The sequence below is a fragment of the Penaeus japonicus genome, unplaced genomic scaffold (assembly GCF_977035675.1).
Source record: "Penaeus japonicus unplaced genomic scaffold, GWHDUDI00000001_assembly GWHDUDI00002363, whole genome shotgun sequence".
In the NCBI taxonomy this organism is placed as follows: Eukaryota; Metazoa; Arthropoda; class Malacostraca; order Decapoda; family Penaeidae; genus Penaeus; species Penaeus japonicus.
The window spans coordinates 32,501-50,000 of NW_028236765.1; the positions used below are offsets into that span (position 1 = coordinate 32,501).

The 17,500-nt window shown below is 41.2% G+C and overlaps 2 protein-coding genes across 2 annotated transcripts in view; both read right to left on the minus strand.

The window, feature by feature from the left end:
- Positions 1–4,286, minus strand: part of LOC122257213 (aldo-keto reductase family 1 member A1-B) — a 12,795-nt gene extending 8,509 nt beyond the window's left edge. The window contains exon 1 of the mRNA XM_086535724.1: positions 4,135–4,286. Coding sequence (XP_086391850.1) covers positions 4,135–4,209 — 75 coding nt within the window. The 5' untranslated portion in view covers positions 4,210–4,286. The remainder of the gene's footprint in view (positions 1–4,134) is intronic.
- Positions 4,287–11,202: 6,916 nt separating this feature from the next.
- On the minus strand, positions 11,203–15,878 carry LOC122257214 (sodium- and chloride-dependent GABA transporter). Its single transcript, XM_086535722.1, has 7 exons — positions 15,309–15,878; positions 14,707–14,831; positions 13,696–13,808; positions 12,962–13,093; positions 12,041–12,244; positions 11,630–11,803; positions 11,203–11,440 (listed from the first exon to the last, which is right to left on the minus strand). The coding sequence occupies exons 1-7, from the start codon at positions 15,428–15,430 to the stop codon at positions 11,348–11,350; spliced, it is 963 nt and encodes a 320-aa protein (XP_086391848.1). The 5' UTR covers positions 15,431–15,878; the 3' UTR covers positions 11,203–11,347.
- Between the last annotated feature and the right edge of the window lie 1,622 nt (positions 15,879–17,500).

Consider the following 17,500-nt stretch of genomic DNA (forward strand, 5'->3'; position numbering starts at 1 on the left):
TATTGTAAATTTATACATCTCTGGGAGATGCTTTGATCTCAGATACCTACCAGATTGCAAATACTCTGATTCGACTCTGATAGCGGGTGACTTTAATACTAGGCACCCGCAATTAGAGATGGGCAAAATCAATGATAATGGTATCAGAATTTACCAATTTCCCAAAGATAGGCCTGAGCATGCTTGCTGGATAGTAAAGAGGCGACACACATCAAGGGTGGACGACTTGATTACGCCTGTCTGCTTGGCGGTCAGGGGATTCAAGGAGAATGTGAAGTAGTAAGTGAACTACTTAGTGATCATTTCGCATTGTATATAAAGTTAGCTTTCGGTAAAAAACAAGTTAAATTCCAAAGAAATATGTTTGTCGTAGACACAAACGACAGAGAACTGTTTATTTACAATATGGAGGGCTGGCATAGAAATTACACATCCGTAAGTTTAGATAGATTCAGCGAGGATTTGTTAAGTGTGATAGAAAGATGTTTACCTACAAAGGCTAAGTCACAAAGAAAGGAGAGGAAGCATGGAGCACGGAAAACAAATATTGCAGTGATAAGACACTTAAAGGGTGGACACAAATGTTAAGGATGGCACACAGGGAATGGGCAAGGTGGGAAGATAAGGATATACTACTTAACATATCAAAGATATGTGGGGAGAAAAGAAGGGAAGTAAGGGAAAAGTATTGGTCAGAGTTCACTCAAAATATTGAGGAAAGTAAAGTCCCAAAGACATATGTTATCATGTAAATAATGTGAGGGGCAAAACAAATAACCTCATCGGTCATCCACACCCAGAGGAGGAGGCAAACAAACATATTGAGAAATGTGCAAAGGCATCTTCTCTGGTTTCTCTTCCACAAAGCACTCGTGATGCTTTATTTGCATGGGAAGCTGAAAGAAAGGGATAGATTGTTTCATCCGTAAACATCACCATAATATCTCATCAGCCAAGAACTACATGTAAACTTCTAAATGCATTTGGAAGAGGGAAAAGCATTTCACTTGGGGAAGGCCTGGAAGAAAGCTACAATAATACCTATTCCAAAATCAGGTGGAGGTTACTGACTTCCTGTATATGTAAAACGATGGAGCGAATATTATTAAATAGACTAATGTAAATGATTGAAGATAAACTGTCTTGTAATTTGTAGGGTTTTATGAAGGGAAAGGTATAACAGGAAAATTGCTGAGATAGATCGGTGACTATCTGACAGGTAGGAAAGCTTACATATGGTTTCAAGGCTGTTTTTCAAAGAAAAGTTTTCATTTGGGTCTACAGGAGGGTGTTTTAAGCCCAATACTCTTTAATGTACTAATGAACAGAATAGTTACAGAGGAATATCCAAAGGGTGTTGAGCCAATTATATACGCAGATGATATATTGATACAAAGGACCACACAACGCTACTTACAAACAGCCCTGGACAGGTTTATTAGTCTTGCTCAAACATTGGGACTGGTCATTAATGAAGAAAGTTTCAGAGTAAACAAAGAGGTAACGTGCCACTAAAAAAATCTAGGTATGTACATTGACTTCACTGCCTTAACCAAGGATGGTAAAGTAAGTCATGTACTAACGGCTCGACTGTGACTGCTCAGGGCACCTGCTTGTCATGGGATAGAAGCCGGGGGTGCCTCTGCTGAAACTAGTCTACATCAGTACAGTGAGAGCTCAAGTGAATTATGCAGCACCAGCACTTTCTATATCTTGTCACGGGGGGCTCCGAAGGGGTGAAACAATGTAGAATGAAGCTATGCGTATTATCCTCGGGTGTCAAAAGAATGATAGGATAGACATAATGAGAACAGGATTGCAAAGTATTGCACAGGGAGTAAGCGAGATTATTGTCATAGCAGCCGTCAGGCTCATGGGAGAGAATAGCAGAAAGAAATTAGTGAGTGATATGGTCAACGGTCTTTTTACAGGCAAGGCAAGTGGGGATATATGAAAGAGCTGAAAAATTATATAGAATGTTATGGCTTGAAGGAGTTCAGTCGTTTGCTTCAGACATCCCCCTAAGTGTCACCATGGGAGGACCAGGAGATTAATGTAGATGTCGATCCCCTCTGTATGAATAAGAGGATGTATGAACCAGGTCAACTTAAATCATGATATGGTCGTAAAATAAAGAGTCTAACACGCCTTGATATTGCTCATGTCTACTGAGATGTATCATTTCTGAAGGATGGCAGAGCAGGATGTGGGATTATCACCAGAAAGTGGCATGATCACAACAAACAGTGAGATAAGACCGTGTAGTCATATATTATCGACACAGACTGAGTTATAGGCAATATTGACGGCACTTAGAAAGATTGAAATTATCAATAACGATGCATTCATTTTTGTGGATAGCACGGAAGTGCTGGACGCACTTAACAGCAGGGGCCCTGTGTTTGATCACATTGTTAACGAGTGCCGATTGAATAAGCTAGGTTTGCGGAGAAGATGCGCCGCCGGGCTTATATGCACTGAGGCGAGCCCGCCTGTGGCAGTGTGTACTGACTCTTCAGAGAATGTGCCAAAGAGTGTTGACTCGACCAGAGCTTGGTCCTTACCCACCGTATTGCCTAGACACGGCGGTGACCGCCAGGTGACAATGGGCTTGGACGGGGCTCTATCGACAATAAGTTACAAGGCCAGGGACGTGTGATTACATTCGTCTGGATCCCATCGCATGTCGGTATCACCCTTAACGAAGCTATGGATGAGGTAACGAATGAGGCAATATCAAGAGAATACAATTAGACTAAGATGATGTTAAGAAAGGCGAATCGATTGAGACGAGCGAAACCGTGCAACACTACATGCACCTAGCAATGAACACAGACTTTAGCAATGAACACAGACTTTACTTATGGGAGTGGTAAGAGCAAGTAGAAAGATTCTGTGCAAATGAGAATTAGGTTAGGGTATAAATACTATTGGGAGTTAGGTGTCCCGACAGGTGAACAGGAAAAAAAATCAGGGTGTGTAGGACACCAAGGTCACACACCTTGTTACACTATATTGTGTATTGTCCCATGCTTCAGATTTACAGAAACTCAAGAGATAGCTGGACTCTCCGAACAAGCTGTAAGGATGTTTAGAAATGTCTAGGTAATAAAAAATTTGAAGTACAAATACTTTGTATTAATTACATAATTGTAGTGTATATCCGATTGTGACTTCCCCACTCTCGCTCTACTTGCCTCTTGTAACCGCCTCAGCACAAGTGCAATCTTCGGTTTACGTTCTGTTTCCCCTCGTCGACAGAAGCCAAGAAAGTACCTTTTCTATAAATTTACCAGAGCTTATCCTTGTGTTCCCATGTCATGTTTTATACCATTCTCAGTGTCTTTCACATATAAAGTATGTCTTGCCTGTACTCAAAATGATGTTCGTAATGCATTCAATCATTGATTATGTATGTACGATCATTATTTGTATGAATGTTCATGATCACTTGTCTATCACGTATTTTGTCCCTTTCCCTTTGTTTCTCAGGCCATAAATAAGGGTTGCCTTTGGCAAACAGCCTGTCCCCTCTTTTTACTGTAAATGTAATTTTAACTATTTTTTGAGTTACTATGTACTTCAAAACCGTATTTTGTTCTGTCAATGTTAGTCGAGTCTAGCATCATTCTGGAGACCACCTCTCTGGAGAGAACACACCCAGCCTCCTGCAGACTCTGACCGCTCGCCTTTGCGGGTATGGGATGTCGCCCCTCTCCTCTCTGGGTACCTCTGCCACGCCTATCAGCTGTACCCATGTTACCAAGTTCCCGTAGAAATAAAGAATCAACTCTGCCACAACTTTAACTCACCATCAACTGTAAGCTGCAACTTCTACGTTTACACTTCATTTAAGTCTAGTAGATTGGTGACAAGCGGCCAGGACAACACCAGAGCATTATTACACTGATCTCTGTGGTGTAGACACCAAACAACCAAACTACACCACCACATTATTACACCTCTCACTCTCTCGTTGTCTGTATAACTGTCCGAGTGTCTCTCTCTCTCACTCTATGTCTCCCAGTCTCGTCTGTGTCTGTCTCTTCTCTATTTATGCCTCACTATCTGTCTGTCTGAGAGAAAGAGATAGAGAGATCTAACTCATTTTACGTATCCAACAATTCGCTTTACCTGATATGTCCCCAGCCCTACCATGGGCATCTTGCTTCCATTGGGGAGTGTGACTGCTGGGACGTGGGAAGCCATGGCACGGAGGGGGGCGGCGTGTGTTGTCAGGCGAGAGTGCCACGCGAGACTAAACAAGAATCATCATCGGTCGCAGTTTCTCATGAGAAAGTGCTGATCTCATTGTGTGTTCAAGTAGCCTTTCAAGGTCGCTTTTGATCTGTCGTCAGTGAACGGGATAAATTGTACTTACTGTAAATATAATCATACAGTAGACACACACACAAACACATTATATATATATATTATATTATATATTATATATATATATATTATATTATATATACATATATATACATATACATATACATATACATACATACATACATACACACACACACACACACACACACACACACACACACACATATATATATATATATATATATATATATATATATATATATATATATATACATACATACATACATACATACACACACACACACACACGTGGTATTTCTGCGTTACCGTTGATACTCACTCTCTTTTTTATTTCAATCAGTTAAGATTAGATACTCCACAATTAATCGGTTATCTGCCACTACTGACTTTTATAGAGTGTCAGGTCTCTTATGCTTGCATATTACAAGAGGAGCAGTGAAAAAAAAATGCTTTCACCTCACTATTTATTTACTAACTCTTTACTGGACAAGCCTTTGGCTCTAGATTGTTTATAATATATGTTTGGGAGATCTGTCTAAGAATTAATTATTCGAGCGACTCACCAAGCTACAAGTTCAGATGCACCTAAGGTCAAATCTACCCACAGACTAACTTTTCCATCACTGGTTTTCAGCTCTTCTCCGTACCTTTCTTTCATCAGTCATTCTTTGTTATTCGTCTCCTTGTTTTCTCTCCATTGGTTCTTCTTCAAACCATACACGCCCCTTCAGTATAGAAATAGTGCAATGATTTTTATTTCTTCTGTTGTTGTAGTACACGCCTACGACAATCACAGCACCTCGTTGGTCACTAGTTTGCTGAGCCAGGAGAAAACCGTTTAACCGTCTCAAGTTCGCCTGATAACGGTCGATGAGGCGTGAAAAGGGGTGTAAACAAATGGTCAGAGGTATCTTCCATGTGGTGTCTATCTGTGTGACACTGATATTGATAATCTAACAGACTTACACAGTAATAAGGTGTTGAATAATGAAACTACAGCCAGCCTTGTGGTTGATGTTTCAAGTGATGAGGCTAGCATCTCAAGTATAGCTGAAATTAATGAGTAAATGGACCTCAAGGTGTTACAATTCTCCAATGAAAAGAATGCGCAGACAAATCAGCTTGATGTAACCAGTAAGGACTTAAACCAGTTGCAAGGTAGAGAATGATGTAGAGTTACCCTTTGACAATATTGATAATTGAGGATTCTTAGTACAATCAGCTATTGAGGCGATAGTCTGGCTAGTCGTCTCCCTATATGTATGTATGTAAGTATATATGTATATATAAATATATATATAATATATATATATATATATATATATATATATATATATATATACATATACATATACATATACATATACATACACACACACACACACACACACACACACACACACACACACACACACACACACACACATATATATATATATATATATATATATATATATATATATATATATATATATATACATACGTCCATACATAAATGTGTGTGTCTGGCTGTGTCTGTGTGCGTAAACATTCCCTTACTGAAGGTATTCTCTAACCGTCTGTCATGTCACTTTAACTTTTCATATAAATAAAAAGACTGACTTTCTGTTTAGAGTTTTCCTCCGTTCTTTAAAGGAGCACAGTCATCACATCAAGTTGATATCAAATTTAATCTATATTTGCCCTATCATATATAATCTAATGTAAAATGTTGAACGAAAAGAGAGAGAGAGAGAGAGAGAGTGAGAGTGAGAGTGAGAGAGAGAATGAGAGAGAGAGAGAGAGAGAGAGAGAGAGAGAGAGAGAGAGAGAGAGAGAGAGAGAGAGAGAGAGAGAGCGAGACAGACAGAGAGAGAGAGAGAGAGTGAGAGTGAGAGTGAGAGAGAGAGAGAGAGCGAGCGAGAGAGACAGACAGAGAGAGAGAGAGAGAGAGAGAGAGAGATGGTATAAAGACGAAGATAACACACACAAAGAGAGAGAAAGTTAGGGAGACAGGAACAACAACAGAGAGAGAGAGAGTGTGTGAGGATTATATAGCATGTCTATATGTATGATATAAAATACATCATTACGTAAATATTACATGAATACACACTCTAATGGTGAGCCACCTGATGCCTCATCACTACTATAGTATGTATTTATGTAATATTTGTGCATTTGTATACTGATATATTTTATATCATGTATAGACATATAATCAGGTTAGTAGTTTCACCATGCTAAGACACCCATCAGAGAGAAGTAGAGAGAGAGAGAATGAGAGAGAGAGAGAGAGAGAAAGAGAGAGAGAGAGATAGGTAGAGAGATAGATAGATAGAGAGAGAGAGAGAGAGAGAGTGAGAGAGAGAGAAAGAGAGAGCAATAACGGAATTAAAGACGCTCATACTATCAATTGACTATTGAAGTCTTAATAACTTTGAGCGTTACAGTTGAAAGGCTCATCCTCTCTGCAGGAAGTCGACATATCCATTAGGGAAAGAGGATTAGAAAAGAGGTCACACAAAAAAGTTCTCCCATTTTCATTATTTTGGAAAAAAAATAGGTGATTTGATAAGAAAAAAAAAGGTACAGGTCAAATCTTTAATTCATAAAATCAAATAGAAAAAAAACATAAAAACTAAATCACCAACACATTTATCTTGAAGGGAGAGAATAAAATCTTTAAAAAAAGTATAGATGTGATGTAATACAAAAAGAAAAGGAAATGTGCTCAGAACAAATATTGATATATTCAGATCTTCGAAGCTTTAAAAAGGCATGGGTAAATGATAGATCCCTTGTACTATTTTGTTTTTGTTTTATTTCAAAGATTAAGTATTACATCTTCATGTACTTAATCAGAAACGGTAAAGCCGCAGAAAGTGGGACAAACAAGAGATTCAATAGGTGTACAAATCACTGTGTTAATACAGGCGCCAGAGCTACAAAAATATTTTTTACCTCAACGTTCGAAGCCAAAAACTGAGCCGACAGTCGCTTGCTGTATCCTAACATAGTTCTTTATACAACATGGGAAGGTTATTAACCCAAAAGAAGGTATGGTGGTCCGTTTTTATCTCCCTTGTAGGTTCCTAACTATACAAACAGGTGAAAGTTGATTTTTTTTTTCTATGGAACACTGAACTTTGTACTCACACTTACTTTTTTTTGTTTTACATTAGTGTTGGTAGAGATGTTGAAAACGCAACACTGATAAAAATTGATCTATCTGACACGCGATTTTCTGAAGTGTTCTTTCTGCATATAATCTAACATCGACGTTTACTACAAAGTCCACGCATTCAACATGAAGAAAAAGGTAGTACTTAAGCACTAAATTCTTACAATATTATAGATAGCATTTTAACCCTTTAACCGCGGCACCTTGAACAACAAAGTGGTCCCCCACCACAGCAAAAAAAAAAAAAAAAAAAAAAAAAAAAAAAAAAAAAAATTCTCCTGTTGAATTGAAAGTCATATAGACCGAAAAAGTATGTAATTCTGAATTTGGTTTTGCAGTATGGCTGAAATTACCATTGAAATTACCATTATCATCATCATATCTAAACACGAATAATATAAATCCATGCAATACATGCCAAGTACGTGTGCATGTACAGCAAACATGCGTGCAAATACTAACACACACACACACACACACACACACACATACACTCGAGCGCTGCGTCTAGTGTCCGCAAGCGATAGGTCACTGAGAGATGTGTACTATGGAAAGGATCATTCCTATGGTCTTTTCATACTTACATTTATATAGTTATCCTATCAACAATTCTATTTACAAATACAGTCACACTTACTTGACATTACTCTCTCTCTCTTCCCGTCTTTCCCTCTTTTCTCTCTGTCTCTAACACCCTCACTTTCTTTCTATTTTTCTCTCTCTCTAACACTCTCGCTTTCTTTCTCTTTCTCTCCCTCTCTTTCGCCCTTTCACTTTCTCGCTCTCTCCTTTCTTCCCCTTGCATCCCTCTTTCAGTTCCCCTTTACCATCTGCCTAACAGATTTACACGCATGAAGATTTGTTCAAGTCACCCATTATGATTTTCGTGAATTATACAATATACATATCAAAAGCAAATCGCGGAAAAGTACACAAGCACAAATACTCAAACACACACTTGGTTCTTTGGCAGCAGCACGAACTCCCATGGTACTGTTTTGATGGATTTTTTTATCTTTGCCATTTCTGAAAGAACATAATTAATCATCTTCCGGTTCTTTGTAGTAATGTATCTGCAAATATACATTTAAGGCATGGGGATGTTTCACTGAAAAATACTAGGGGAATAGAGATATGAGGCAAAACCATATATGGTATTTCCGCTGTTGACTGTGAATTCGTTCCTTGACCATATATGGTTCTTCCGCGGATAAAGGGTTAATTAACGAGTCGGTGCAAAACATTATCTTAACATATAACATGTACACAGTTCAACTTACTGGCAATACATACATTCATTGCTTATTTTACATTTGGTAGTAATATGTAGTCTACAAAATAGCTCGGTTTCAGCCAATAAGAAAGCCTCATTTGAGAGAAGGGGCGGGGCCAGAGCAAGGCGTGTCTCACTCCTACTCGTGCGCTGATTGGCTGGAGGGATGTTTGAATGGTGAGACGCGCAAGGCTCCAAGAGAACCGACATCTTCGATACTGTGTGGCAGTTGTGATTCGTTCTCAAATTCGCTGATTCTGACTGGCTAAAACCACGCGAGCTGTCACCAACAAGACTCACAAGAGGATAGAGGAGGCGGGGGCAGGGGCAGGGGACGGGGGTGGGAGGGGGGAGGGGCGGGGTGGTGGACTCCCATTGCTGTGACTCACGGCTTGATTTTCCTTAATTGTAATTTTGAGTCAATAGTGCTGAAGATTAAGAAAAATCGCTCGACCATCGCCATAGTTGGGGAGTTTAAAAAGAGATAACCAGTAGATGGGAGGGCACACTTTGGGTGTGGGGTGTGGGGTGTGGGACGGGGGGCGGGGGGAGGGGGGAGACCAAACGGCTAAAAACAGGTGATGTTATTGCTCGCATACAAACTACTGTGTTCTAAAGTGAAGACAGGACCAACAACAAGAAAAACGATGCTAAGTGTTGAACTCCACAAACAACTTTTTTGTTTTTTTTAATAAGGTCGTCATTCACATCTTACTACACCAATAGGTTGACCTTATGGCTGGGCCGCGCGAGGGTCCTGTGCTAGAAGGTCATAGACTATCTTTTAACGAGTGGAAGAACCATTTGGCACTAGTTGCCTTGGCCCCAAAAAGAAGGAAAACAGTTACCTCAACAGTTCCAACAGGTCAGACTACAACTGCATGACTAATATAAGATTTCAGTTACATTCATTTCTAGGATTATCTCGTTTGATATGTAAAAGTATCCTAAATTGGAAGACAATGTGGAAGCCCTTTACAAATTCAAATTGACATAGATATTCTTGTTAATTATTTAACATCAAAATACAACAGCCGCACCGACGGCGACCGACAAACCATCTCACAAACATCGATATAATCTGAAGAAAATTTGCATTTCTGCAGCGTTAGAACAATAACCCCCTGTTCTGTGTAGTACAATAGTCAAAAGTACCGACGTGGGGGCATACAACTTTTGCTTTAATATTGTCTCAGCGTCCTAAATAAATTATCCACAATATTCAACAATTTGTTTATTGTATCTACAGCCTTCAAAATGCTAGATAAAACTCCCAAGGTAATGGCAACAACAGATAATCAGTAATTCCTAACTCTCGTTATATTTCGTCAAAACGATCATATATATATATATATATATATATATATATATATATATATATATATATATATATATATGTATATATTTATATATATTTATATATATATGCATATATATATATATATATATATATATATATATATATATATATATATAGATATATATATATATATATATATATATATACCAGCCACATTTCTCTCACACACGCAAGAATAACCCATAACTAAAAATACTAAAACAAGAGAAAAATGCAAAGCCAAAAAATGATAATACCAAAAATCAAACCATATGATAATGTAACCGAAGTCTCCAAACCCAGACCTGGATGACGTCAGCCCACCAGAGACACCAACAAAAAAAACAAAAAACAAAACAAAAACAAAACAAAAACAAAGTAAAAAAAAAAAGGACGACATAAAAGACACAGCAGCAAACGATAAGATAGCGCCCCGACCACGCGTGGGGATGCTGGCTGCTTTTCCTGATGCCGTTGCCATCCCCACGAGGATGAGAGTAAAGCTGGTTCCTTGTCTACTCCTCGGAGAACAATGTGAGACGCGGCACTACGGAGCGGCGGCGGCGGCTCCCGGATGTGGTTCCAGCTTCTTCGAGGGGATCTTGCCCTTACAAGCCACCAGTAGGGGGAACGGAGGGGGGAGAGGGGGAGGGGAAGGAGGCGGTGGAAGTCTCGTGTTGAGGTGGAAATGGTGTTCATGTGTGTTCCTTTTGTCCTTTTGTGTGTGTTGACTTTGGTGTGTGGTCCTTCGTTCCTTCGAGTCATCATCCGATAACCTTCCCCCGAGGGAACACCTCACTTCATTTCACTTCTTTGTGTAGTTCACTTAGAAACCTATAGACATCCACACAAGCAGTGATATGGCAGCGTGCTACCCTCAGGCAACTCAGATAACCGGACAGGGTGCGAAAGAAATGGAACAAGGAAAGGACAAACGGAAAGGAAAAAAAAAAAAAAAAAAAAAAGTAAGAAAACAAAAATACTTGGAAACTCAGAGACGAAATTCTGGAGCACCCTTATTACTACGACTGAGTCTGTGATGACGAGGCTATTCGCGTGATGACTTCCCCTCCCCCCTTTTCTCTCTCAAAGAACACGTGTAGAATCTTGAAGGAACTGGATGATAAATGCATCCCCATAGCCCCCTCGGAGTCGTCCCCTACTAAGCAGCGATATCGCGGAGGTGTGTTGGTTTTATCGGGCTTATCAGGTGGAGGCCCTACACGGCGGTAGCTTCCTGCATACTGGCGGAGGTGTACTTGTTCTTCAAGGCTTCCAAGTCCAATTCCGGCCGTGAGATTGCTAATAGTCTCTGCGAGGGACAAAGGGAATCATGTTAAAGTGAGGCATAAAGCGAACAATACATCTGTCATCTATCCATTCTACATGACTTAACACCTTTTTTTTTTTTGACTGATTTGAGTATAATTTCTCCTTCTTAAAAATACATTACCAAAAAAAAGCAAGAGAAGTCATCAACGCCATGAAATTCGCCCCCTACCTCCTTCCAGGTTCCAGGGTGGGGGCTGGTGATGAATTTGTAGATGGCGTAGCCCGGGACGCACAGCATGGACGACAGCGCCATGAGCCAGCCGATGAAGTGGGTCCAGCCAGGGAACTCGTAGTTCACGTACTTGGGAGGGGACCAGATCACCACGTTGAACATGAACACGCTCTGCCGAAGAAGGTCATTTGAGGAAGGTCTCACTCAAGAAACAAAGACTCGCATCAAAGTATCGTGAAATACATTTCTTTCCATGCTCATCATAGAACCATCACTAAACCTCCACTCATCATTTCCACCTACCTCCATTCTCTTCTCCGAACACATGCAACACTTAAATTCCATTAAAAAAAAAAATAATAAATAAATAAATAAATAAAATAAAATAAAAAAACGCCAAAGACTCACGAAGCAGGTGATAGGCGTGATGTACTTCCAGCAGAACTTCCACCAGAAGAAGGGATAGTAGCCGATCATCTCCTTGACACAATCGTACCATCTGTCAGCGCCGAAACCCCAGCTGATAGCCAGGCACTCGAACATAATCAAGGAGATGAGACACATTCCAGAGGCAGCGTAGGTATCTAGAATCTGGAACACGTACATTCCGCCCTGGAAGAGCAAAGGATGTGTTAGAAGGGGACCCGAATAAAACGTGAAAGCAATTAATAATGGCGGATCTTCGGAATATGTATAAAGATGCCGGTTTCATTTCATGGTAATGCCTAATTTGTTTAAATCTTTGTTACTATTATCTTGGAGCGATTAGATCCATTAGACTAACATCATAACATATCAACTTTCTGTTTACCCTTTAACAAGATATCTCTTCAGCACATTCATCCTAACCCCTTTTTCCCCTCGACCTTTCCTTCACCTCATTACCTTCTTCCTCCTCCTTCTTCTTTTCCTCCACTTCCATCTACTTCTTCCCCACTTCCACCTACAACTCCAATTCTACCTCCTCCATCCCCACCCCCACCCCCACCTCCACCTCCACCTCCACCTCCACCTCCACCTCCACCTCCACCTCCACCTCCACCTCCACCTCCACCTCCACCTCCACCTCCACCTCCACCTCCACCCCCACCTCCACCCCCACCCCCACCCCCACCCCCACCTCCACCCCCACCTCCACCTCCACCTCCACCTCCACCTCCACCTCCACCTCCACCTCCACCTCCACCTCTTCCACCTCCACCACCACCTCCACCTCCACCTCCACCTCCCCCACCCCCACCCCCACCTCTTCCACCTCCACCACCACCCCCACCTCCACCTCCACCTCCACCTCCACCTCCACCTCCACCCCCCTCCACCCCCACTTACCTCCGTGACGCACGACAGACCAACCAGGTAGGAGAGGATGCACACGATCAGGATGAAGAGTTCCTTGTGCTTCCGCAGGTATTTAGGCCACTCGTCAGACACGGCCGTGATGAAGCCCTCGATCGTGCAGAACTTTGGACAAGAGAGAACTTTATGTAGAACAGATGTAGAACAGGAGACGAGACGAGTGAGAAAATGAGGGAATGTTAGGTTTCTTGGGTCGATTCAGAAGGGAAAAATCATCGAATTGTTTGTTTGTTTGTTTGGCGTGGATGCATAAATATATGTAATATGTACGTGATGTATAGATGTACACATATTATTATTGTCATTGCTATTTTCATGATCATCATTATCATTATTACTATTCGAAATGATTACTGTTATTTTCATTATCATTGTCATAGTTTTTTGTCATCATTACTATTACTATCTTTATTATTATCATTTTCGTTAGTATCATTAATATTAATATCAGTATCATTATCACGTTCATCAACATCATTATAATCATCATCATTATTACGATCATTTTTATCATTATCATAGTCATTGCTATCATCATTATCATCAACATAATTATCCTCATCAACATTCCTATCTTCTTCCTTTAATAATTCCTGTTATCTTAAACCCTACCCAGACTCAGCCTCAAGAACCCATACTCATTGCCCTATTATCTGACTCACCGAGTGAAGAGACTCACCCGCTGGACTCACTACGAAAAGACTCACCTGAGAGTCGAGTCCAAGCATGAGTACCATTAGAAAGAAGAGTGCGGACCACAGCGGCGAGACGGGCAGCTGCAGCACCGCCGTCGGATACGCTAAGAACGCCAGGCCGGGTCCTACAGAATGGGGAAAGGGGGGGAGAGGGGGGAGGGGAGAGGGAGAAATGGTTAATTAATGCTGAGTCTGAATTATGATAAGCAGAATATGAGATTATCAAGATGATTTTGTATTCTATTTTTTTTTTTTTTTTTTTTTTTTTTTTTAGAGAGAAAGAGAGAGAGAGAGGGAGAGAGAGAGAGAGAGAGAGAGAGAGAGAGAGAGAGAGAGAGAGAGAGAGAGAGAGAGAGAGAGAGAGAGAGAGAGAGAGAGAGAGAGAGATAGAGAGATAGAGAGATAGAGAGAGAGAGAGAGGGAGAGAGAGGGATAAAAATGTCAAATAGTATGTGTAGAATAGGAAGTGAGTTTTAAGAGAGGAAATATGATCGTAGCTCCTTAACATTTTTTTTATAGGAGAAGGCACGAGTAGAATACGAGGTGCTTTTTTAAAACGGAAAGTGGAGAGGTAGTTGACGTGGGTTGCCAACTAATGAAAGCAGAATATAAGACGATCTTTTAAAGGCGTTAACGTGGATGAGGGGTATTGGCGTGGGTCCTTATTATACGTCGAATATGAGAAGACATTTAGAGGAAAGGGAAAGAGGTGTTGATGTATATTTTTAACAATTATGAATAGTATATGGGATGATTTTTAACTTTGGAGGATTTTGAATAAGGTATTTAGTGAGATGTGTCTGTTTATAGAGGCTGACACGAATATAAGACTTCTTTCTTATTTTGAAACTGACACAAGAATACGAAATGATCCAAGTGAGTTTCCATTATATTTCTGTATCGATATAGAAGAAGAAGAAGAAGAAGAAGAAGAAGAAGAAGAAAAACAGACAATTTTAAAGAGCTTCACTAGATTATATTAGCATAAAAAAGACAACACAAAAATTTTTCTCATTTGCTCACCTGAAGCAGCCACGTCGGCAACGGACTTCTGCTGCGCCTCCGCCATGAATCCGACCACGGAGAAGATGACGAACCCGGCGAAGAAGGAAGTGCAGGAGTTGATGGTGCACAGGATGAGCGAGTCCCTGCGAAGGAAGGCGATGAGATAGGGAAAATAAAGGGGGGGGGGGGCGTGGAGGAGGAGGCGAAGGAGAAGAGGTACGTGAAGACGCGGAGATCTTAATATTTAAATATCTTATACATAATTGAATAAACAGACAAATAAATGAATTAAGGGATTAAATATATATATATATAATGAAAAATAAAATAAAATTAGCGTGTATCCAAGTAAGCTTATTTGTGTACGTGCATGTTTCTAATAACAATGATAATGATAATAATAATAATGATAATAATAATAACAATAATATCAGCAGTAGTAATAAATTAGCGTGTATTTGTATCAATGCATGCATGACTCTTTGTGTCTTTGCAATGATTTGACTGTAAATAACACTAATACATAACACTATCACCATGGCTGGGTGTCTGTGCATGCGTGTTCATGAACGTATGTGTGTGCACGTTCATACTAGAAACAATAAATGGAGACAACCTACTTATAACAGTTGTTGTCAAATTTATTGTAGGATCCGAGAGCAATGAGTGAGCCCAGTACAAGGGCGTAGGACCAGAACACCTGCGATACCGCTTCCACCCACACCTGTCGACGAGAGACCATTTGTGAAGAGGACGAACCACTATCACCATCAGCTGTTATTGTTGAATAAAAGCTACTCCTAACATCATCCTAGATCATTAATCTAAACTTTTTTTTTTTTTATCTTTCTTTCGCTTTGTTACTTTCTGTCCGGTTTTCTCCTCTTATTTCTTCTTGGATTCCCCTTAATTAGCCTCTTTGCTCATCTGTTATTTTTTTCTTTCTATATGTGTAGGAAAATGTTAATAGTGGGGAGCACCATTAATAAATACGAGATACATCAGTGGACAAGAGTAACTAGGAAGAAATAGAGTCAGAGTCAATGATCACCATATTGTACAATTATTTTTCATATAACGTAAGCAAATAGGAGACGAAGGAAGCAAATAATAGTAAAGGATATAATGACACCTACAATAAAACCAATCTTTCTAACAGGAGTTAGAAAGACATGACGTACGAAATGAGAATCCAGAAAAAATGAATAATAATTGATTCATCAATGAATAGGACGCAAAGGCAGGTAAAAGACCCAATAATAAAAAATAACATAATAGGAAGAACATAATAGGAAAGAGACAGAAGAATTTAGAAGAATTTAGAAATAAATAAATATTTAACAGGTTAAACAAAAAAATTATTCCACCAGTGACATGAGCCATGAGTGGAGGACGCATCTCTGGAAGCAACAACAAGAGGTAAGCCAGAGATGAAACCCAGACACCAGACTCAAAGAACAGGTGAAACCCCGGGATCAGACATAAAGACCAGAGACAGAGAAGACCCGAACCCTAAATCCAAAGAACAGAGTCACTGATTTTCTGAGGCAATAAAGAGCCCGAGTCAAAAGACCAGAGCCAGAGAATAGGCCTAGAACCTAAGCCTAGAGAAAAGAACCAGAAAAGAGACACAGACCGGAAGACCAGAGCCAAAGAAGAGACCTGGACCCGAAGACCAGAGCCAGATAAGAGACCCGAAGACCAGAGCCAGAGAAGAGACCCAGACCAGAGCCAGATAAGAGACCCGAAGACCAGAGCCAAAGAAGAGACCAGAAGACCAGAGCCAGAGAAGGGACCAGAAGACCAGAGCCAGAGAAGGGACCAGGAGACCAGAGAAAGAGAGGAGACCAAGACCCGAAGACCAGAGCCAGATAAGAGACCAAGACCCGAAGACCAGAGCCAGAGAAGGGACCAGAAGACCAGAGCCAGAGAAGAGACCCGAAGACCAGAGCCAGATAAGAGACCAAGACCCGAAGACCAGAGCCAGAGAAGAGACCAAGACCCGAAGACCAGAGCCAGAGAAGAGACCAAGACCCGAAGACCAGAGCCAGAGAAGGGACCAGGAAACCAGAGCCAGAAAAGAGACCAGAAGACCAGAGCCACAAAAGGGACCCAAACACCAGAGCCAGAGAAGGGACCAGGAGACCAGAACCAGAGAAGGGACCAGGAAACCAGAGCCAGAAAAGGGACCAGAAGACCTGAGCCAGAGAAGGGACCAGAAGACCTGAGCCAGAGAAGGGACCAGGAGACCTGAGCCAGAGAAGGGACCAGAAGACCAGAGCCAGAGAAGGGACCAGGAGACCAGAACCAGAGAAGGGACCAGAAGACCAGAGCCAGAGAAGGGACCAGGAGACCAGAGCCAGAGAAGGGACCAGAGCCAGAGAAGAGACCAGAGCCACAGAAGGGACCCAAAGACCAGAGCCAGAGAAGGGACCAGAAGACCAGAACGAGAGAAGGGACCAGGAAACGAGAGCCAGAAAAGGGACCAGAAGACCTGAGCCAGAGAAGGGACCAGGAGACCAGAGCCAGAAAAGGGTCCCGAAGACCAGAGCCAGAGAAGGGACCAGAAGACCAGAGCCAGAGAAGAGACCAAGACCCGAAGACCAGAGCCAGAGAAGAGACCCGAAGACCAGAGCCAGAGAAGGGACCAGAAGACCAGAGCCAGAGAAGAGACCAGAAGACCAGAGCCAGAGAAGGGACCAGGAGACCAGAGCCAGAGAAGGGACCAGGAGACCAGAGCCAGAGAAGAGACCAGAAGACCAGAGCCAGAGAAGGGACCAGGAGACCAGAGCCAGAGAAGAGACCAGAAGAC

Bases quoted from the DNA above. Each gene is read 5' to 3' on its own strand.
- LOC122257214 (XM_086535722.1), bottom strand. From the start codon at position 15,430: ATGGTCTCTCGTCGACAGGTGTGGGTGGAAGCGGTATCGCAGGTGTTC. The intron at 13,809-14,706 runs GTGAGCAAATGA...CCCATTCTGTAG, and splicing joins TGCCGACGTGGCTGCTTCAG to GACCCGGCCTGGCGTTCTTA. The intron at 11,441-11,629 runs GTAGGGGGCGAA...TGTCCCTCGCAG, and splicing joins ACCCTGGAACCTGGAAGGAG to AGACTATTAGCAATCTCACG.